This window comes from Zalophus californianus, chromosome 7, assembly GCF_009762305.2.
Source record: "Zalophus californianus isolate mZalCal1 chromosome 7, mZalCal1.pri.v2, whole genome shotgun sequence".
NCBI lineage: Eukaryota > Metazoa > Chordata > Mammalia > Carnivora > Otariidae > Zalophus > Zalophus californianus.
In genome coordinates, this window is record NC_045601.1 from 63,417,128 (window position 1) to 63,440,001 (window position 22,874).

At 34.9% G+C, this 22,874-nt stretch overlaps 1 protein-coding gene and 1 pseudogene across 2 annotated transcripts in view; both read right to left on the minus strand.

Moving 5' to 3' along the window:
• UFL1 (UFM1 specific ligase 1) overlaps positions 1–22,874 on the minus strand; it is a 30,670-nt gene that overhangs the window by 3,262 nt on the left and 4,534 nt on the right. For both annotated transcript variants that reach the window (XM_027601705.2, XM_027601704.2), the window contains exons 5-15: positions 22,539–22,653; positions 20,834–20,964; positions 14,631–14,689; positions 11,949–12,095; positions 10,409–10,584; positions 9,051–9,230; positions 8,070–8,190; positions 5,284–5,400; positions 2,109–2,226; positions 810–976; positions 599–729 (exon numbers count right to left, since the gene is read on the minus strand). In XM_027601705.2, coding sequence (XP_027457506.2) covers positions 599–729; positions 810–976; positions 2,109–2,226; positions 5,284–5,400; positions 8,070–8,190; positions 9,051–9,230; positions 10,409–10,584; positions 11,949–12,095; positions 14,631–14,689; positions 20,834–20,964; positions 22,539–22,653 — 1,462 coding nt within the window. The remainder of the gene's footprint in view (positions 1–598; positions 730–809; positions 977–2,108; positions 2,227–5,283; positions 5,401–8,069; positions 8,191–9,050; positions 9,231–10,408; positions 10,585–11,948; positions 12,096–14,630; positions 14,690–20,833; positions 20,965–22,538; positions 22,654–22,874) is intronic.
• On the minus strand, positions 15,960–16,082 carry LOC113928222 (annotated as a pseudogene).

Genomic DNA, 22,874 nt, shown 5'->3' on the forward strand with positions numbered 1-22,874 from the left:
GGGACCTAGATCATAACCAGTGATATGTAGTCACTCCTACGAAACCCTTTTGCCTCCTTCATTTTTCCTAAATCTCCAACGTTAAGCGGATGTACAGGGATAGAGAAGAAGAGGAGGAGGAGTGTCAGGGACACATCACACCTTTCCTTCTTGAAGCGACTGGGAGCCGCAGCTCTACCTTCCATTTTTGAGACAGGAAGAAATTACCTTTGACTTTAGCTTGAGATTAGCATTTTAACAAATAAACTGCAATTCATCTAAACATTGAAATGAGACGGTGTCACTAACATGAAAATGACTGCGAAGTTATGGAATCTGGCCAGAAAACAGTCGAGGGATTGGCAACGCAGCAGGAAAAGGGGATGTGACATTAACAATAGTTAGGAAAAAATAAAGTGTTGATTCCAAGGTAATTAAGCATTATTACTTTTAACAGACTGGTTATATCACCAATTTTAAACTAAAAATCTGATGGATTTTTTCGCTTAAAAACCCTTTTATTTTACTTTCCTTCAGACTACTTCTGATGTGAGAAAATAAAATATGCTTTTATTTCAAAACATAATACATCAAGAAGGCAAGAAAATCACTATCATACTTCACTTGTAATGACTGCAGGATCGTCTACTGCCATCATCAAATCCGAAGCTAAGAAGTTGAAAATGAGGTTAGTGATATCAGTACATATTGTCTTCAGCAAGTGCTTTGTAAGAGCAGCCTGTGTATCATCTGGAAAATAAAGGTGCTTTATTAAAATGAATGTCCAGGAACAATTATGAAAATCAATGAAAAAACAGTCTTAAGTATACCTGTAAAGAACTTCACCCCCTTTTCAAACAGCCGGATATTATTGTATAGGTTTGAAACCTCTTCTTGCAAGTCCTTGATTGTGCGCTTTCTATCAGTTCCAGAGGCAGAAGAAGTTGAAGACATGAACACTGATCGTACCACCTCGAGGTAAGTTTTATTAAGAGGTCTGTGCACAAGATAAATATATTTAGTTTATTAACACGCACTGGATTTATGCATATAAGAAATTTTGCTTCTATGGAAGTAAGCCTTAAGAAAATACCTCTATATTTTTTAAAGATTAATTTGGGGAATAGTTCACAAGAATCTGTCCTCTAATCCTAGGACTTATAACTTAAATGCATTATTTTTCTCAGTTTTAAAGTACTCAAAATTATTGCACTAATGACAGTAAGGATAGCAGTAACAAAAGCTTTAATTCAAATTCGGTCCAAAGTAATTTTTAAAAGTTAATTTGGAGAATAGGACATAAATCTGTTCCCTATTCATAGGAATAATAAATTCTCAATTTCTAAAGTTCTATAAACGATTTTAAAACTTTTTATGCTCAACAACTTCAGAACAGATTATTTTAAGTAATGGCAAATGGTTAGTAGTAACTACCTTCTTACATATGAAAAATGTGATTATGTACTGTATTCATGCACAAAAAATATTCAGTGAAATGAAAAAAAATCTCACTACAAAAACTATACTTCTAAATTCAAAGCTAGATGCACTGGGCTCCTGAACTGCATTTATAGACGCTTACACAATGGAACTAACTTGAGGGAAAATCATATCAGTAATGGTCAAGTTATACACAATTTCTTTTACTTCTGTATAAAAATAAATTTAGCTTGGCTCAATTACAAGCTAGTGCTGTCTAAATTTGTTCTCTGAACACAGTTTGTTACTTTATTTCTCCCTAAAAGTGCACTGTTTATCCTCTGTCAAATCTAGATAGAAAATGGTCTTTTCTTTCTTTTAGATATTACCTTTTATGCTATGTCAGAGAACAGCCAGTGACTGGTGTTGGTGTTTTTCTCCCAACTAGGACTGAAACATCAATGACCTCCGACGATGCCTCCACACTCTCACCTTTTATTTCCCACACTGCCTCGCCCAAAGCACTTACACGTCTGTTGAATGGAACAGCATACAGCAAACAAAATCTGGAATTTGGTGGCTAGCTTAAATTCTAAGCTTTGAAAAGAAAAGACTTAAAAGCTATGCTTTCCATGATGTTGGTGAAAATCTTATTTAATAACTCATTGAATTTCTATCATAAAACAGAAAAAATATGTTTTTATACTTACTTTATTAAGTGCTCAGCAAGTTCAGAAATAAATTCCTCAGGGGCATCTTGTACGTGTTTTCTTAAAACATCTTCAATCTCATCCTGGAACATAAAAGTGATCTCTGGCTTCTTCTTTCCTATAGCAGAAACGCACAATAGGAAAAACAACAAAAACATACAGCAACCTAAAAGCAAACAAGGTTCATTAACATATTGAATGGTAATTAAATTACCATTAAGATGGTAATTCATTCACGGACATTGCCAGTGTCAGACAGCAATAACCAGTGAAAACAATTTTAAAAATAGGATACAGAGTGGCATTTCTTTTGAGTAATAATTTTCTAACTTTATTTAATGACTGTTCTAATGTCAATCAGAAAATAATAAAGATGATTTTCCCCCTGATCTAACTTGGATGAGGCAAATAGTGGCAAATCAAAATAATCAACTGGATGGAAAAAAAAATCTTTTAAGAAAAAGATAACTTCTCTTTTTTGAACAATGTATACTCAGCAGAATTTCCTTCTTTATAAAAATGAATAGTTACTAAAAATCAAATCATCCCTATAATTTACAGAAGATCTTCAGGAAAAGCCTTTATAATCATGTGAACTACAACTCCAGTAGAATTAAGCTAAAAATTATCTTTTGGGAAAGGCAAAGATGAAAAAAAACCTCATAATTTTACACTGATCATTTTTCTTCTTACAAAAATAATTCTATGCCAGGAAAAATTTGTACGCAGCTACTGTAATGGAAATAATTGTTAAGTGTGGAAATGTCATGCTTTCTCACCGACTTGGATAAGCACGGGTTGCAGACAAAAAAAACTAACAATATTTCCATTATTAATATTGTAAAAATATAAAAGTGATTATTTGCAGCTAGATTTGATCATTGTAAAACCTTAGACATAAAAATAAAAAAATAGTAAAATAAAGAAATTAAAAAATAGCTCAAAAATCAGTAAGTAAGTTGACATCACGGCTTTAGAACAGATGGACACGTTAGAACAGATCCAATATCCTTTCTTTTTGAGATCTGCTATCTATTCCTGAACTTTCACATCACATAGTGTCTGCTTTCTCTGTTTGCTTCCTGCATGCATTTTATAAGTTATTAAATTATATTTCCATCTAGTAATCTTTCACACTGAGTTGATGCTGTATTTTAGCTGAGAACCTAATTACATCCCCCATTTCAGAGATTATAACACAACCCCCTTTCAAAGGCACTGAAATTATATCTTTTTAGGTAGAATGGTTTTACTACCTTTATAGCCCTTCTCCATAATCTATGCACAAAAGGAGTATCACATGCCTCATTTAACAATTACTTAAAGCTACAGATATTAGAGAAATATTTTGTGAAATGCCCCTTCTCTCCCACCCCTAGTACATCTGGGGAATAGAGAAATTCATTTATCAATGAAAATTAAAAAGCCACATAGGACAGTCTTAATACTATTTAAAATAAGAACAGGGCTAGTAGTTTCTATGAAGATCATTTTAATTAATATTGTTTTATGCATGTTGAGAACAGTAGCTATTTTTACCTGTCTTTATTTTTATTCTTTACGTAAAGTAAAGAATACTTTAAACATAGATCTTAAGCAATGATGCTATCACTAGTACTAGCACATTAATGGCTAAAGCCGTGTCACTTGATACCTACACCTCCCAGCTCTAGCCCATACACAATGAGCTCTGTGGAAGAGGTAAAATAAAAATTTCAAATTATCATCATTTCAAGTTTTCTTCTCTTTTTACCGGGGAAAAAGAAAACGGAGGTATCATAGATTCATTAAGTAAATTTATTTAAAACACAATATAAAAGAATCATAATTTTACCTAGAAAAACTAACATGTCTCTTGCTGACTTAACAGTACCAAATACGAACAAGTCTCCAAAAAGGAAGATGTGTATGCTTAATTCTCCCCCTTAGATAGAAGCAACCAACCAGTTAGATGTTACCATAAAACTTAAATATGCATAAACTCAATGTTTCCTACTTGAATATGCAGAAATCCACTTTTAATAAAATATTATAATTTGTTTTGTAGGGCAGTGGGAAACCATAAAAATGACTATGCAAGTTGAAACTGTGCAAGGTGTTCTTAACAAACAATGGGAGAACTTACGATTGTTCTGTGATTTTTTTAAAAATGTCTGAAAACATTAAGAGCTCTTACTGTTGGTTATAAATGTAAAGAGAAATGAAAAAGAAAACTAATACTCATAATTTAGTATACCATAATTTAGCTCATCAGAAATAGTGGGCAACAAAGTATTTTCTTTGTAAAAAACCTACCAAAAATAGTCTGAACAGTGCTTGCCTTCTCAGGCTGTAACTTACAATACAGAGCAAGCATCTTTTCTATGCCTTGGCAAGTTGTCATTCTCCTTTTTTAACTCTGGATCAGCTCACAGCATTTTATCCTTTGCCCTTTCAATGTTGTGAAACATCTCTGGGAATTCCTTTAACATGAAGTTTTCTGCCAACTACACATCCTCTAGGACATTTTCATCCTCTCTGTCACAACCACTTTCCCCATTTGGTCAGTAAGTGTGCCTCTGCCAAGCTCCTGTGGCCGCATACCTAGTCTCCTGAACAGTGGCAATGCCAACATTCCCACAGTCAGCTAGTTCTTCCCGAATACCATTTATTCTTGATTCATATTTTACTTCCAGTGTTATCACTTTTCATTTCTTGGCTGCATTTTCATCTTTGTTAGCCAGTTCCCTTTTGATTATCCATTTCGCAAAATGTCATAGGGATTCATCACTGGGAGACAAGGAGGCAACATAACTACATGGTTTGTTGTCTGGGCATAAGTGAAGAAGAGACGCACAGGGATCAATCGCTGACAGACTCTGAAACAAGTGATGTGATTGTCATAGCTCATGATGCACATGTATTATTTCATGTGCTGATCAATGGCCCGAGGAGCCAGCAGCAATGCCTGTACTTTATACAAGTACTCACTGTTAATACACCCTGGTAACTAGAATATGAACCGTGTTGATGGGGGGCTGGTGTCATCAACTAAGCCGTGGTAACTGAAATTCGTGCGCAAAACTGTGCAAGGCAAGGACTTCTTGCAGAAGTATACACGTCTAATGGTCTACATCTTAAGAAAATGTTTGCAAATGACACACTTTCAAAGGAAAAGTAAAATAAAGCTACACACCAGTATGAGATGACTCATCATCACTATCCTCTTCTTTTCTTCCTTTCTTCTTGATTTTTTTAACTTTGTACTCCCTGGCATTGCCGCCGCCGCCTCCTCTCACACTTCCACTGCCCTCTGGTGGGAAATGACATAGTTAGTATTAGCTAACTGGAGATTTTCAGGAAATGATGACACTATATTGTCATATTTAACTTTACAGCAGAACAATAGAAGCCAAATAATTAACCTTTTAGTGGCTATTTAAGGTGGGAGTTTTTTTTTTTTTTATTACAACACAAGTTTTGTAATTCAGTCAATAAAAACTTAATAAAATGTGAAATCTCTTGAATTTGAGCAACTCACGTAGATAGCTTACCTGCTCTAAAGGCAGGCTCTTCCACAGTCTCTTTTTCCTTCACTAAGGATACCTCTTTTCTATAGCTTTGTCTGGCTTTGTCTGGGCCAAACCCATTCCTTTACTGCTTCTTCCACCTTCCCCAGAAGAAATGTGCCCTCATTTGCTCATCTCTGTTACTACAGCCTTATTAATATCCCCTATTACAGGACTTCACAAGTTTAATTACCCCTGGTTTTGTCTTTTTGGTTGAAAGATTATTATTCATGTTTAGAGGAGACATCCTGAGTCTCCCACCAACCAAAGAGACAATCAACTTCTTGAGAACAGGGAGCATGGCTCACTAATGTTTGTATCCTTGGGGTTAAAGCGATGCTTGACACATCAAAAGGAGCTCGATAAATGCTGACCATGAATATTAAGTTGGATGAGTAGAAAAATATAGTTATCAATCACCTATTGGCTAAAGAAAGACTAAAAAAATACAAATTATGAGACAAACTAAGACACTGTAAATAAAAGTAATGTTGAGATGTTTCTCTGCTTTACATATTTACATTTAAAGTATCAATTCAACAAAATAGAATACTGATCTAATAATGGGATTGACACACCGAAAAATATTGAAACTATATTTCTTCATAAAAGATTAATTTTCCATAAAGTAAAATGACATACAAACTACAGATTTTTTCTAAGTTCTAAGTACAATTCCTTTAAATTTCATCATGTCCTATAATTGTAAGTTCTATTAATTTATTTTCCCTTGCTTTTATGATAGAAAAATACAATTCTCTGGGTGACAGACACTGGGGAGGGTATGTGCTATGGTGAGCGCTGTGAATTGTGTAAGACTGTTGAATCACAGACCTGTACCTCTGAAACAAATAATACATTATATGTTTAAAAAAAAAAAAAAGAAGATAGCGGGAAGGGAAGAATGAAGGAAAAAAAATCGGAGGGGGAGACGAACCATGAGAGACTATGGACTCTGAGAAACAAACTGAGGGTTCTAGAGGGGAGGGGGTGGGGGGATGGGTCAGCCTGGTGATGGGTACTAAAGAGGGCACATACTGCGTGGAGCACTGGGTGTTACACGCAAACAATGAATCATGGAACACTACATCAAAAACTAATGATGTAATATATGGTGATTAACATAATAAAAAAAGATAACCTTGGAAATTAAAAAAAAACACAATTCTCTCAAAATCATAATTTGGCAATAAATTTCTTAGAGGGAAGACATTTAAATTTGACATTATTCCATGCACTATATCTAAACTATTATGATATGATAGTACTATCCTTGAGATGATGACCAGATGACTCTGAATTTTTAGAAGGAAATAAAACAAACTAGCTATTCTGACATAAGTGAAACCAACTGATTAAGGTGAATTTATAAGCACATCTTCAAATAATATGATAAAATATGCATGGCTGTGAATACTACCATGATTTATTAGAGTATGGTTTTCCCAGAAAAATACAGAGAAATTTCAAAGTATCAACATTGAAAGATTTTTTAGAAAAAGGTTTTTGAAGAGGAAAGAAACAATCTCAAAGAGAGTGAATTCCCACAACAAAAATTAAGTTTTTATAACACGTCTTCAATATAGCTGTATTAATGAAACATGTTGAGTATCTAGTTTCTTAAACTCTGATATAGGACTAATAAAATCATTCCTACTATAAAAAGTATGGAAAACACATGTTAATTTCCAAATGCAAGTTACTAGTATACCAGTGCTACCTAGAATAATTTCCAGTGATTCTTAATTAAAAAAAAAAAAAAAGAAAGAAAGAAATGATGAGATCTCCTTGGGAAATTCATTCATTCAATAAATAATTTATAGAACATCTAAAATACACCAACAAGTGCTCTAAGGACTAGGGAAACAATAAACAAGATGGACAAGGTTTCCAAACAATAAAACGCAAGACAGTGCTAAAAGCAATACAAAAAAGACTGGAAGATAATATGATGGAGAGTGACCATGTCTACCATTCCAGGTGGTGAGGGAGGCCTCTCTGAGGAACTGACACTTAAACTTGAGCTCTGAATGAGAAGAAGAAATCTGTTACCTGAAGTTCGAGAGAGAACATTCAGGGGGAGGGAATAGTTAATGCAAAGGCTTTCACGTAAACACAAACTTGCCAAATCTGAGAATAAAAAAAAAAGGCTACTGGGCTGGAACACAGATGGTGAGGGGGCAAACAATGGGACATGGGCCAGGTCATGAAATTAACTTAGTTCTCACAAAATAAAAAAAGAGAAAGCAATCACTAATATTTCCATTTTCATAATCGAAATTTAATTCATTAAGAAAAGATTTGGCTAATATTAACAGTTAAAGATAAATCCCCTTCAAAGGGCCTAATAAATATAGAGTTCACTGCAACAAATAAAACTCATCTTTGAATCTTCTTGGTTAATAATAATTACCTGTTGCTTTTCTCCTTCGTTCATCTTTTTTATCCTTTTTACTTGTATTAATGCTTTCTAAAATGGAGACCTGTTTCAGATCATCTTCAGTGATTAAATGAACAGGATTATTTTTCATTTCCTGAAATAAAACACGTTTTTGGTAAGCAAAAATATATGGCATTATAGAAAACATAGAAGTTATTTACATACTCAATTATTATTACTCATCCTAATTATTCTTGTTCGATCTCATTGCTAAGAAGAACTATAGAGCCTGGTCCAACAGTTGCCACTCTGAAACTATTTCTCCTTGCCAAAGATCAGTCTCTTCCCTTGCTGTTCTTAACTTTTTGATTCTGTGATCAAATAATGAAAAATCCTATCTGGTCCCTGAAAAACTGATCACACATCAGATGCAACCTCTTCAGCTGATCTGGCTTCTTTTAACCACTGCTTACTAGGTGACCTTGCTCTTCTTTTTGAGGCTCCCAAGTCCAGCGCCACTTGGCTACCTGAGATTAACAAAATCTCCATCCCTCACCCTAACAGAATGACCATGTAGGATGAGTTGGCACACTTAAATCATGTAAACTGTTTTATGTATATATGTATATTTATATATATAAATATATAGTGTAGTGATTGATTGATATACTGTATATTTATGCATATAATCCAAAGATAACATTTTTGTGGACTTTAATGTTGGACTAAGACCTTTAGGTGACTTAACTGTGAAGTGTATAATTTCATTTATATAATTTCAATTTATAAAATCAGCTCCCTACGTTCTAACTTATATGTCCTGATGGGAGTGAAGAAGGGGAAAAACAAATCAAGAAGAAAAAGAAAGGAATGATGCATTAAAGGAAAATGATGCATGAAACACAGTGTTCACTTTTGGGTATATGCTGCATACTCCATTTTTCAAAAAGATGTCTGATGATTCTAATGTGAAAATCCTGTTAAGATTAGTAAGGGAAAGGAAATCTGGCATACCTTTTCAGCTTTCTGGTGCATCAGTTCACTGAAGAGTTCTGTGCAGTTATTTATGAATTTTTCGCTGACGACAACAGTGTCGCTAAAGACTACAGCTGAAGCTTGCTTGCTGAATGCTCTCATCACCTGTTGAAGCAACATGGCAGCATCTTCAACTGATAAAGAACTGGGTAACAGAGGCTAGAATCAGAAACAAAATGATAACAAGTATAAATACAGAATCAGAGAGACAAACCATTTGTTACACATATATGCCCTCCCTAGGTGATCTCATTAAGTCCAGTGGCCTTCAGAACCATCTCTATGCTGATAACCTCCCAAATTATATTTCTGCTTTCATCATCACTCTGAGCTCTGGAGTTATATGCCCACTGCCTCCCTAACATCTCTGCTCTTATGCCTAATAGGCATCTCAAATTCCACATGTCCAGAACAACACTGATTGCAGCCGCCTACCCCCAACACCTAGGTCCCACCCACCCTTCTCCATTGTTCCCCCATCTCAATTAATGGTACTGTTCTCCATGCAGTTGATCAGGCCCCAAACCTACATGTCACACTCAATTCCTCTCATAAACCCACAAACAATCCACCATCAAGTCCTGACAACTTTACCTCCAAAATAGATTTCTTAGCTCTTTGGACTATCTGAAATTACCATTTTCATTAACTATCTCCACCTAGGAAACTTGTGTGGGCACCACATTCCCAGCAAGTAAAATGGTTCCTGGCACACAGATGGTACTTAAAATTTGTTGAATGAATAAATGAACACCGAAATCTGGAACCTCTGGAAACTTGTGTATCCAAAACAAGTAATTTTCTACTTTGCCCTGACTAGTAAATAATGGAATGGCCTCTTGTTTCTTTCTCTTCACCTACACTTATCTCTTTGGCATAATAAAGGCAGGTCAATACTGAACACTGAAGTAAACACTACCAGGGCTAAAGCAGCTCATGTTAATACATGAGCAGAGGTTAACGAATGGATAAGGGATACACAAATACTATATAATGCCTGATGCCAGTAAAGTTGTGAATGCTTGGATAAGATTGTGAGAAATCTCATCAATTTCAATGGCAGGCCTGAAAAAAGTGTTACATTGTTTGCTTATTTGTCTGGAGACTAATGGAATTCTGGATGTTGACTATCCATATATAAAAGGTCATTCTACCTCAAAAGCTATAAAGTCTCTAAGCATAATTAAAACTGTTTTTGCTGTAACAGTGACTGCTAGAATTTGGCTACAAAGCCAAGACTACTTTTCTGTATCCCAATACTTAAAATGACCACATACTAGCGAATATCAGTGGTCACTGGTTTAAAGAAAAATTAACAAGAAGAAGATAAAACATACTGCGATATCAACCCATGTCCCAGAGCTGATGGCTTCCTCTACTGATGCTTCCACCTGATCCACAAGTCCCTGACCAACACAAGCGGCTTTCAAAAACAAGAGCTGTGTAGTCTTGTATCTTTTCTTTATGTAGCTCACAGCATCTGGGATTCCAAGTCTGGATAAAGCATCAAATTCTAGAAATATATCACAAATAGAAACGGAATAGAATACATTGGAACAGAATTGTCAATCATTCATATCTTTTAGAAGTCTTAGAAAAATTAAGTTCTACCAACACCTATTCTTTGTGAACGCACTTTTTCTGTTTTGTTTGTTTTAAAGAATAAAGCATAGAAATGTACCACAGCCTATTTCCTGTTAGGCGGCTGGCTACCTTCCCAAATTTTTATTACTAAACATAGCTGTAGAAAAATTAGTTCAAATGCTTCCTCAATCCCAGCTATGTCACACCCTCCTTAATTGAGGGGTCAAAGGGAAACATGAGAACTATAGATCAAAAAAGTAGAAACGGGAGTTAAGGAGAATGTAATAATTTATTAGTAAAGAAGCAAAAACTGGAATTTATTTTGCTTATTATAGTTAACTAAAGGTATCAGACAACTTAGGACAAAGTAATTCCCTAGTCTAATTTAAACTAGATTTGGCATATAAACTAGATTTAGCACATAAACAAAAGTAAAAAAAAAAAAAGACTTAAATTTATAGCCATTAAAGTTATTGGAGAGATCTATTGTACGCTCTGCCCCCAAATAATCATATTTAAGAAAATTAATTATAACGAAGTTCTGATCCAAGTCCATGGCTGAAGAAACTGAAAAGTACGTTACAGAAAGCCAAGAAAACATTAAGCAAAACCCAGTATTCTAGCATAGATTTAAACTGTTTGAACATTAGTATCTTAGGGGTTTATTACTGAGAAAACAACTGATCTCTTACATGATCTGACCTGGGTTATGAAACTGATCAAACTAAGTAAGCTCATGTACACACATAATATATATGTTACATATGTGCATATATATTTGCTAATTGTTTTAATGATTAAATTCAGTCAATCTACTTTATCCAAATGACAGAACCTCAGAAACAGAAGTTAGAATAGCTTCAGGTTTTCTGAAGTGGATGACTAATAAAAATGCACATTGTAAAGCTGAAAGCCAAAATAAAGTATTTCCAAGATTATGTATCTGAATAACTGGGCAACTTCATAAAATATAAGATATAATAAATAAAATTACTTTTCATGACTTCAAATATACCTGAAGTTGTAATAGTATCATATCACTGGAAGACTGGTAACAATCAATACCAGATTTTGGCCCTTCCACATTACAGCTGTTCAATTACTATGAAATTAAACTCATTTGCAAAACCAACAAAAATCTGTAATTTGGCTACTTTTACACTCAAAGAGAACCATTATAAGCTGCTGTCAATAGCAGAGCATGTGTGTACTCCTAGCACTAATACAATACTTTATAAGAATGTGTGCAGTATTAGAAAAGTTTTAGTTTCAAAGACAAAAAGAAATAGTTACCTAGATAGCCATTCTGTCTGAAAAAGGAATCCACCCAAGTACTCTGTGTTCTGGAGTAAATGTCAGGGACAAACACCGCCTTATCCTGTCTCCCACCAACCACAGTGCCTCGTAAACGTCCACTATTAACGAGTTCCTCAAGCACAGCTTAAAACAAAACCAAACAAATACAAATAAATCAGAGCCGGTATAAATGTCCAAAAGTAAAATACTATTTCACAATTTAGTTATTCTTACCCTTTAAAAAAGCAATTTAAAGTTTAAATTGCATAAATGAAGATGTTGTATTTTATTTTTTAAAGATTTTGCTTATTTGACAGAGAGGGCACAAGCAGAGGGAGAGAGAGGGAGGAGCAGGTTCCCTGCTGAGCAAGGAGCCGGATGTGGGACTCGATCCCAGGACGCTGGGATCATGACCCAGGCCGAAGGCAGCCACTTAACCCACTGAGCCACGTCCCAAGACGTTGTATTTTAGACAAAACTTTCCTGCCATTTATGAGAATATTCAGGTCACAAATTTAGGAAATTCTGGCAACTAGCTAAAAGTGCTGAACTTATAACTGGATAACATTAACATTTAATATTTTAGTTAATTTTGGGGAAAAAAACCATGCCATTTATTTATTTTATGATACGTTTTTTGAAAGTGGATGACTAAACACTTGGAGAATAGATAATATGCAATCCCTAAGTGTTTCCAAGTTCAATTTTCTCATATTTAGAAAACTTAAGACCCCTGGATCACATTAGAATCAATTGTGTGAAATAAAGCCATGAAAATTTTTAAAAGTTATTATACTTCTACTGTTTTTTTATGTTATTACATTTCTACTGTTTAAATTGCAGCACCTGAAAGAGAAGTATAATGCTGTGGTTAAGAGGATGGATCTGGATCTAGCTAGACACCCTTTACATCCAAATCTCAACTCTGTCACCTACTCGCTGACAAAAACCGGGCAAGTCATTTTACTTATGCTTCCACTTTCTCAGCTACGAAATAGGGCTAATGGTAAGTGTCCTCAAGAATTGAGGTATTCAAGTAAACTGCTCAGAACAGTAGCTGGCATATAATAAGCACTCAGCAAATGTTAACTAAATACCACCACCACCAGCAGCAGCATTAATCACTATCATCATCATCAAAAGACTGATGCCAGTCTGAGAACTGGATGGTACTGCCATTAACATAAAATATATGCTTTTTATTTAAATCATAACATTTAACTAAACATTTTATTGTTTAAATATCAAAATCCCCTGAAAAAGACAAAGCAGATAGGAAGGAGTTATTTCTAAGCAAATCAGAAAGGACAGTCAAAAGATGACTGGCAAAGAAACGTTTATGAAAATTAGTCTTTATCAGAAATAAAAATTAGCTTGCAAGATTTCGGTGCTGAGTAAATTAGGATACATTAGAAAAGTCTAGATTTTTCAACAGACTGCAACACATAATTTTAAATTTTGTGACTGTACAAATAAATCTATGCTAAGTATCAAGTTATCAATTATTACTTGAAGAACTTTACATGAAATCCCACCAATCTCCAATTAGTAGATTCCAATATATGTTACATCTTTAATTTTAAATTTATTAAACAAAAAACCCAAATTTAACTGCATATTTTGAAAAATACAGTGAATTAAAACTAACTTTTGGTTTTATACATGAATTTCTTTTCCAGCCTTCATTTTAATTCTTCTATTTGCACAGATATCTGAGCCAAGAGACTGTCATTGTTTTTATTTACTTATTTTTTAATTTTTTTATTTATTTATTTGAGAGAGAGAGAGAGAGAGAGCACAAGAGGGGGTAGGGTCACAGGGAGAAGCAGATTCCCTGCTGAGCAGAGAGCCCGATGCGCGACTCAATCCCAGGACTCCGGGATCATGACCTGAGCTGAAGGCAGTCGCTTAACCAACTGAGCCACCAAGGTGCCCTAAGTCATTGTTTTTAAGAATTATTCCAGCAAGACTTTAAAAAACCCCTCAAAACCTGATAAGAACTTCACAAACATACACATAACATAGGTTATGAACCAAGATTATTTTGGAGATATTACAATGCGGTTTGAATGCTAAAAACATATTTTTCCTGGTATTATCCTCTTTGTAAAATTTTTTTACTTTTTATTTCTTAAAATATTTTATTTATTTATTTATTAAGTAAGTAAGCTCTATGCTTAATGTGGGGCTTGAACTCATGACCCTGAAATCAAGAGTTGCATGCTCCACTGACTGAGCCAGGCTGGTACCTCTAAAAATTTTTTAGACAAACACTGTTTACTTTCATGTTAGAAAATGTAGCAAGAATCTGTAAGAAACAAAGTGAAAATTATTCTTTAATCCTACAATTTTAAATCTCTCTCTATAAATATATATAAATATGGCAGTATATATATATAAATATAGCAGTATTTTACACACACACACACACACACACACACACACACACAATTTGTTTTTCATTCTACTCCTTTGGGGGTAGCCAACACTAAATGTCTGGTGGATATAACAGATAGATATATACATGAAAATTGGTATAGCAAAACCTTTCAACTAGAAATATTTTAGTTATGTAAGTTTTAAGGTTAAAAGAAGTCAAAACATGAAAAATTAGTAAGTTTCACATTAATAGTCTATTCAGCAGCTAATTAAGTGACACATAATTTAAAGCAAACTCACAGTAAAGCAGCTGCTCTTGAAATCCATATTTTGAAATGAGAGAATTTACTGCTGTAGGCCTTTATGGAAAGAAATAAAAAGACCTTATTCATTCTAGAGTTACACATATTTATGAATTATAAAAATCACTAGGATAACTAGTTTATGAAAAACCCATTTAAAAGAAAAAAAAATGAAGGCAAAAATAATACCAGATTTTACATCCTTAATCAGAATTACACTACTGAAATCCCAGGGGAATTGATTTTTATCGACAATCCAGGAACAATTCACTTTCTCACCAATTACCACCTCAGATTTAATGATACCCGATCTGCTTTTATTTTATGTTCGTTTTTCTTCATTCTATTCTTTCCCTCTGGGAGGCTCTTTCTCCACCTAGGAAGAGCCAAGTGAATGTTCTCTGAATCTGTTTTTGAAGAAAAGTGAAATCATACATGTAGTGAAAGGAATCTGGAATGATATACTCCCAGATTAGGTAGATGACTGGGAGGGATCCACTTAAAATGCTCCTTTTTGTTTAGCACTATTTTCTGTAATGAAAGTGTTTCTTAAAAAAACAAAAAAAAGTTCTAATGAGGTATAATTTACATACAATTCAAGCATCTTAATAAATTTATAAAATTGAGGAACCATCACTATAGCTCTCAAGTCTAGAATGTTTCCATCACCCAAAAAATTCCTTCAGAGATGTTCGTAGTTAATTCCTGCTTCCACCCCTTGTCCTAGAGAACCACTGATCTGCTTTCTGCCTCTATAAATTTGCCCTTCTAGAAATTTCATAAAAATAGAATCAATATATGTCTCTTATGTCTGGGTTTTTTCACTTAGCATCATTTTGAGGTTCGTGCATGATGAAGCATGAATCGGTATTTACTCTTTTCTATTGCTGAATAGCATTTCACTGTATGGAGATACCACATTTTGTTTATTCATTTATCAGTTGACCATTTGGACTGTTTCCAGTTTGGGGCTATTATGAATAATGCTGCATGAACATTTGTGTACATGTCTTTGTGTGGACATATCTCTTTATTTCTTTTGGGTAGATCCCTGTGAATGCTTTTCTTTTATAATTATCTTTTATTTTTAAGTAAGGGAAATTATAAAGAAAACAACACAGACTTTCTTTTTATGACTATATATTTTTCCCTATTCATCTTAAGGCAACTATGCCTGTTTTCTGGTTGGGGTTTAGTCTATGTTTTTATTTTTATGCATATACCTAAGAGACTTTTAAGTTATTCCAAGTACTCAATTCTCTGGTGATTATTTAAGATGTTATGAATTTTCTCTATGACAAACTTGGGAGAGCAGAAACATTTGTCTGAATATGAATTGATATTTAAAACCCCTGTGTTTGGGAATTTTGGCTAAATTATTATTTTCAATTAGCAATAATCGCACCTTGGGTAAACCTCATTGGCTACGATACTGCCACTGCGCAAATTATTATTTTTATCAAATTCTAATGTAGATTTTTTGTTTTTTTTTTATTAAATTAATTTATCCTAGTGTTTCAGCTAAATTATCTAGAACCCCCAAATCAATCAGGTCCATTTAAGTGCTTGGTGAAGTTTGCTCTCTGTTTATCTTATTATTACAATCTTCTCAAGTTCTATTTTTTGTTTTCTGTTCCCTTCTACCTGAACACATTTTTGAAGGACTTTATCTTAAAATTTCTGCGTGCATAACTTAATTTAGGTTTTCAGTAAATATTTAATTGAACTGCACAAAACTTCTAGCTTTTTTTGTACAATAAAACTTAGCTGTTGAATTTTTATTTCAATTTGGAATACAATGTAGTTTAGTATACCTATATATCTCACTGTTTTATTTCCTGATCTTCTTTCTGGCTACCTATAACAACAATATAAACCCTTTTAAAATCAGAGATGCAGGTGTTTTCTCTGAAGTTAGACCAGAAAAGTGGGGGCCGGGGGGGTCCCTTATATTTAAGAGACAAATATGATGATATGGTACATTAAATGAAACTATCTGGAAGTCACACAGCCTAGCAACATCTTTTGAGGCTCAGAATTTGTTTTGCCCTCATGCTTTTTTTTTTTTTTACAGTATTGTTATTTTACGCTAAATTAGGTGCTGAGCATATGCATAATACCTCTACACAGAGAAACTCAGGGCTACTGTGAGTCAGAAAAAATATTATTTGCCGAACCTGATGGTAACCACACTCACCGCAATAGTCAAAGAAAAAAAACTGTCAATAGAAAAACATATTTTGTTTTTATTTTTTGACCAAGTAATAAAAATACACAGCACCAGAAAGGTACAAAACTGAATCCCCCTTCATTCTTATCACTCAGCTACCCAGTTCTCCCAGAAATAACTACTGCTAAGCAGTTTCTTGTGTTAGGAGGGCGCAGGCTGTCAGAGCCGATGTGGAGAAAGGAGGGCATCCACATGGGAAAGAGAGCTGCAGCAGCAATGGGAAATCAGGTACATAAAGGGGAATCACTCAAACAAGTAAATTTAGCTGACCCTCGAACAACGTGGATTTGAACTGCATGGGTCCACTTTACATGTAGTTTTTTTTAAAGATTTATTTATTCATTTGAGAAAAAGAGTGAGAGAGCACATGAGCAGAGGCTAGAGGGGCAGAGGGAGAGGGAGAGAAAGTCCAAGCTGACTCGTGCTGAGCGTGGAGCCTGACATGGGGCTCGATCTCACGACCCTGAGGTCACGACCTGAGCTGAAACCAAGAGTCGGGACGCTTAACCAACTGCGCCACTTGGGCCCCCCTGTATGTAGATTTTTAAAAAATATATATAGTACAGCACTGTAAATGTATTTTCTCTTTCTTATGATAATCTTGGGTTTTTTTTTTAAAGATTTACTTATTTGAGAGACAGAGAGAGAGTGAGCACAAGTGGGGGGGGGTGGGTGCAGAGGGAGAGGGAGAAGCAGACTGACTCCCTGCTGGGAGGGAGCCCAGTGCGGGGCTGGATCCCAGGACCCCAGGATCATGACCTGAACAGACGCTTAGTTGACTGAGCCACCCAGGCGGCCCATCTTTCTTATGATAGTCTTAATATTTTCTTTTCTCTAGCTTCCTTTATTTTAAGGATATGGTATATAATTCATATAACATGCGCAAGATGCATGTTACTCGACTATTTGACACTGGTAAGGCCTCTGGTAAACAGCAGGCTGTGAGTGGTTAAGTTTTGCAGGAGTCAAAAGTTATTCTCAGATTTTCAACTGCGGTGTGGGGGTTGGTGCCCCTAACCTCTGTGTTGTTCAAGGGTCAACAGTATATTAAGGAAAATGGGAACTAGGTTTCTCAGGGTCAGAGAAGGAAGCTGCAAATACAGAAAAGGAGAGAACTAGGGCAAAACTACCTGGGCGCTTGGACGGGAACTGCGGAGTATCAGTGTGAACTCATGGTTTTTGATAAACATAAAAATACAAAAATATAGATACAAAGAGGGGTGGATACACATGTGTCTGTGTATCCCCTAACTTGTCTGCTGAGAGGCTTGGGAGCAGTGATAAGCAATAAGCAATTCAGTGTCCAGATCTTGGTTTCTAAATAGTATACTCTACTAAAAAAGAACCAAGCAGGGTTCCTTGGGGAAACGGCCGATTCCAGGTTTGGGAGAAGAGAAGTATGAACTGAGCTTACAACTTCTTGTTGTACCAGAAAGAAGTGCTCCAAGAGTGATGGGGTCATATTAAAAGGACACAGAAACCAGCCTGAAGGGTGGGCCAATGGCTAAATGAGAGCCAATTTAAAAATATCTAAATAACGATAATAGATTTTAATCCAATGGATAAAACAGGGAGCCATGAGTCCATACTGATTTAAATAAATGAATAAACTGAAAGTTTGATAAAAAACAGGGTAACTTACAAGATCTCAACTTGCCTTCCCCACAGATACTTAATTATAAAGGAAAAAAAAGTAGCTTTATGACAAGCCTAACAGATACCTCCTCATTAAGAAGTTATAGTGCACACCATCAGTAACTAGAAAATCTAAACTGTACCCCTGCTAGGATTCAATGACAGGAACACAGAATCACTTCGGTTACATTCCTGTCAAAGATGCATAACCTGAACATCAGCATGAAAAAACAGCAGATGAGCAAAATTGAACATTTTACAAAATAACTGGCCTGTGGTATTCAAAAGTGTCAAGGTCATGAAAGTAAAAAAAGACCAAGTGAGTGTTCCAGATTGAAGGTGACTAAGGAGACATGACAATTAAATGCAATATGTGATTCTGAACTGGGTCCTCTTACAGTAAAGGACATTACTGGAAAACTCGTAAAACGTGAATGAGATCTGAGGACTAGGTGGCAGGAATATATCAATGTCAGTATTTTGACGTCTGTATTATAGTTATGTGATTATACAGGACAATGCCCTTGTTTGTAGGACACAGACTAATGTATCTGTGGTGACGGGATACTATGTTAGGAACTTCCTCTCAAATGGACAGAAGAAAAAGGTTCTCTTGCAATTTTTCTGTAATTGTGAGATGATTTAAAAAAAAGAAAGGAAAAAAGAAAATGGTTGCACTAACTTGGCAAGCTCTCTCCTCTAACCTAGTCTTTTGTACCCGAGCCTTGCATGTATTAGGTGCTCAATAAATGCTTTTGATTTGCTGAATGACAAAAAGAAACTGCTGTGGCTACCGTGTAAAACCATGTTCCAGAAGGTAATAAGAGTAAAAGAAGGGAGACTGGTTAGAAAGCTACTAAAATAGTCTAGTTAAAAAATGGACTGAAGTGGGGTGAACGGTCACGCCACACAAATAAAGATTACATAAATATTTAGAATACAGAATTCAAAAGCCTTTGGGTTCTGAAAAAGGGGGTAGTGAAAGAAAGGATGGTGTGAAGGATGACTCCAAGGACTCTGGCAAAACCTACCGGATTTATAACATTGACTAGTAAAGTGGAAACACAAGTGGAAGAATAAATTCAGGTGGGGTAGGGTGGGGTAGCTTAGGGACAGTGAGTTATTTTAAATATGTTGAATTAGAGGGACTTGTAAAACATTTCAGTAGAGATGCTGTGTGGGCAATAGGATTCTGAAATTAAAAAGAAAGGTAAAGTCACCTAGGAAGACAGTGCCAGACTAAGAAGAAAAGATGGCCTGAAAGGAAACCGTAAAGGCTAGGGAAAGGAGGAAGAGCCGGAAAAGGTGACTGAGAAGGTACAGCCAAAGGAGGGAAGAAGAAAGCAGTAAAATGTGATGTTTCAAAAAAAAAAAAAAGGAACGAGAACATTTCAAGAAGGAAGACGGAACTGGAGTTAAATACTGCTGCTGCCAAGTCAAATAAAACAAGGTCAGAAAGGATCCATGAGAGTTCACGATACTGACATCATTACTTTGTAAGCTGGTAGAAGCCAGATGGGAGAGTTGAGAAATGACAGAAGGTAGGAAAACTAAGACAGTAAACGCAGACATCAACTCTTGAGATGGTTTACTTTAAGCAAAGGGACGAACAAGGTGGTAGATAGAGTGGAATATGGGGTTGAGACAGGTTTGATGTTTTAAAATGGGAGAAATCTGGACCCAAAAACCACTGAGATAAAGTTAATGACACAGGAGAGAGGAGATAATTAAGAATGTAGGTTTTCTTAATTCCATATTGGAGTGTCACTCAGGCTCCAAACACTTCAGAAATTCTTACTTTAGAAAAAGTTCAAGTGATTTTGAAATGAATATTGTTAGTCATTAGAATTGTAGAATGTCATTTGGTAAAAAGGGTTCTAAAATTACCTAGTCCCATCTGAGGCTCAAAGGAGTTAGGTGACTGACTTATCTGCTGCAGCTCACGTGGTTATTGTGTGACAGAGCTAGGGCCTGAGAACTTCTGACTTTAAATTGCACGCTCCTTCCATGATCCCAGGATGACTTTCTATACTGACTCAGTGTTCTGTAGACCCGCATCTGGAGTCATGAGGGTGATTAACATGGGGAGTGGGAGGAGATGTGGGTCGGAGAGAGTCTAGCTACATTCTAGGGCTCTGGCATGCCCATTCCCGTTTCACAGAAGCTACCAACCCTCTATATGTCTAAAAAATTAGGGCCCTGCATGAGATTTTAATTAAAAAAAAAGAAAGAAAAGAAAAAAAGCTGATAGAAAAACAAAAAGCAAACCATGATCAAAGATATGTAAAAATATACATATTTTAAAACAGGCTTTAAAAAAAATGAAACAGGCTTACCGGGTAATAGCACTGAACAGTCCACGGATGCGTGCTTTATGTCGAGCTACAAAAGCTTTAGTAAATATGACTCCTCTGTTATCAAGATCAATGTGTCCATTAATAATTCTACCTAGTCGCTGAGTTAGTGCCTGGGGGTAAAGATGCAAATTTTTATTAATTTGAAAGAACAAAATCATACGTATATAATTGTATAGTCTTAATAAAATCATGCTGCTCGCTGACGCTGTATTATCCATATGATTGAGAAATTTCAACAAGCACAAATTCATGGGATATATAAACTAAAATGAAGATTTAGGATCTAGGAAACTTCATAATCTCAGAGCAGAATCAAGAATTGAGTGAGTATATAGCTGATATGTTAAAAGGCTTTGCTACTTGCTAAGAAGGGCTACTTCTAATATAAAATAAAAGTGACTGATTAACCAATTTTCTAGATAGAGGCAGCCTGAAACAGACAGGCAGCCGAGACATATACGCGTCTTGAAGAAGACCCTATCTGGAGCTTCGAACACTGAGTAAAATAAATGTTATTCCAAGATTCTGAAACCTAGGGAAACATATGACCTAAAAAGTTCTCTTCTCTGATGCAAATATTAATAAGTTTATTGGTGTCCAGAGATCTCTACTGGCAGACAGCATGATTTCCTGGAAATCCCAAGAGTATTTCTCCATAGCTATATTATGACTGGGTTAGGTACATCTGAAATGAGTCTGGACATATTTCACATCCCAAGATGAGTTAAAACTCAAGGCAGCCTGGCTGATACTTTCCTGATATAGAAAAACGTATTTCCAAAAACTTCTTAATGAGCTTTTAGAATACTGCCTATGATATTCAGAAAAACTAGAACTGAAAAATGTTAAGAAAACACACATATTTACAAAGTGTATCAACAGCACAATTTTATAAGAAATCATTTGGGTCTGTTCTGATACCTTTAAAAATGTTTAAAAGTACGTTTTTTGATCTTCTGTGATTAAAATACATTTGCTCACTTAAAATAGAACTAAGGCTCCTGAAATGCTACATAAAATAGGTCTATATTCAAATGGTATTTTAGATGTAATAATAGGAAATCACTCTCTCAAAATGGGTGAGTAAATCTGTTTGTATTATAAATTAATCTCACGCAATTATGGTTTGGTAAATTTTTGTAAGCTGAATTTTCTTAAGGTGATATACACCTAAAAAGAGATTTGGCTTTTCTCTTATTTATTCCAATAAATACAAAACAAAATCATCATTTACTGAGTACCTCCGCTGTGCCAGACATCTCACTAGATACACCATATATATAACCTCATTAAAGTCTATGAAAAAGATAATTATTCCCATTTCAAAGATACGTAAATTGAAGCACAAAAGAGTTGAAATAATTTTCCTAACACTGAATAACTAAACAGTGGCATAAATGAATTCAAATCAAAGTCTGTTTAACTCCAAAGCCTGTGCACCTTCCATTGTACAAAAGAAATATCTATAATTTTAAAATGTCAAACTATTTTAAGAACAAAGAAATAATCTTCTAAATGATCTAATCAGAGCCATCAATGTACAGGAAGTATCCCCAAAATATACTGCTACAACATCAATAGTCAAACACTTACAAAAAATTAATGGTAAGAAAATCTAGTTTTTTTCTTCCAATTAAAATTCTTTATTTATCTGAAAAGATGTTACACTATTAAGAAAAAATACCTGTGTCAGAAAGTTTCCAGGAAGATCATAGGTTTTACACAGCTCTGATATGGTGACCTGACCACTTTCTTGCAATTTATCATTTACCTCTTCTGCTAACCGATCCAAATAGTTCCTAAGAGTTTAAAAAAAAAAAAATTAGGAGTAATGATTTTCCTCTTTTATGTTTAATTTCTGTGCAATAATAAATGCCAACAAAATAATGAATAGGGTATGTTTAGGTAAACACAATTCATGACTCATATTCTGAAAATTTTTTTTCCTATCAATGCAACTAAATATAAGGTCAACCAAATGATAAATGCTCAGATTTTTTTTTAACAATGTAAATTCCCG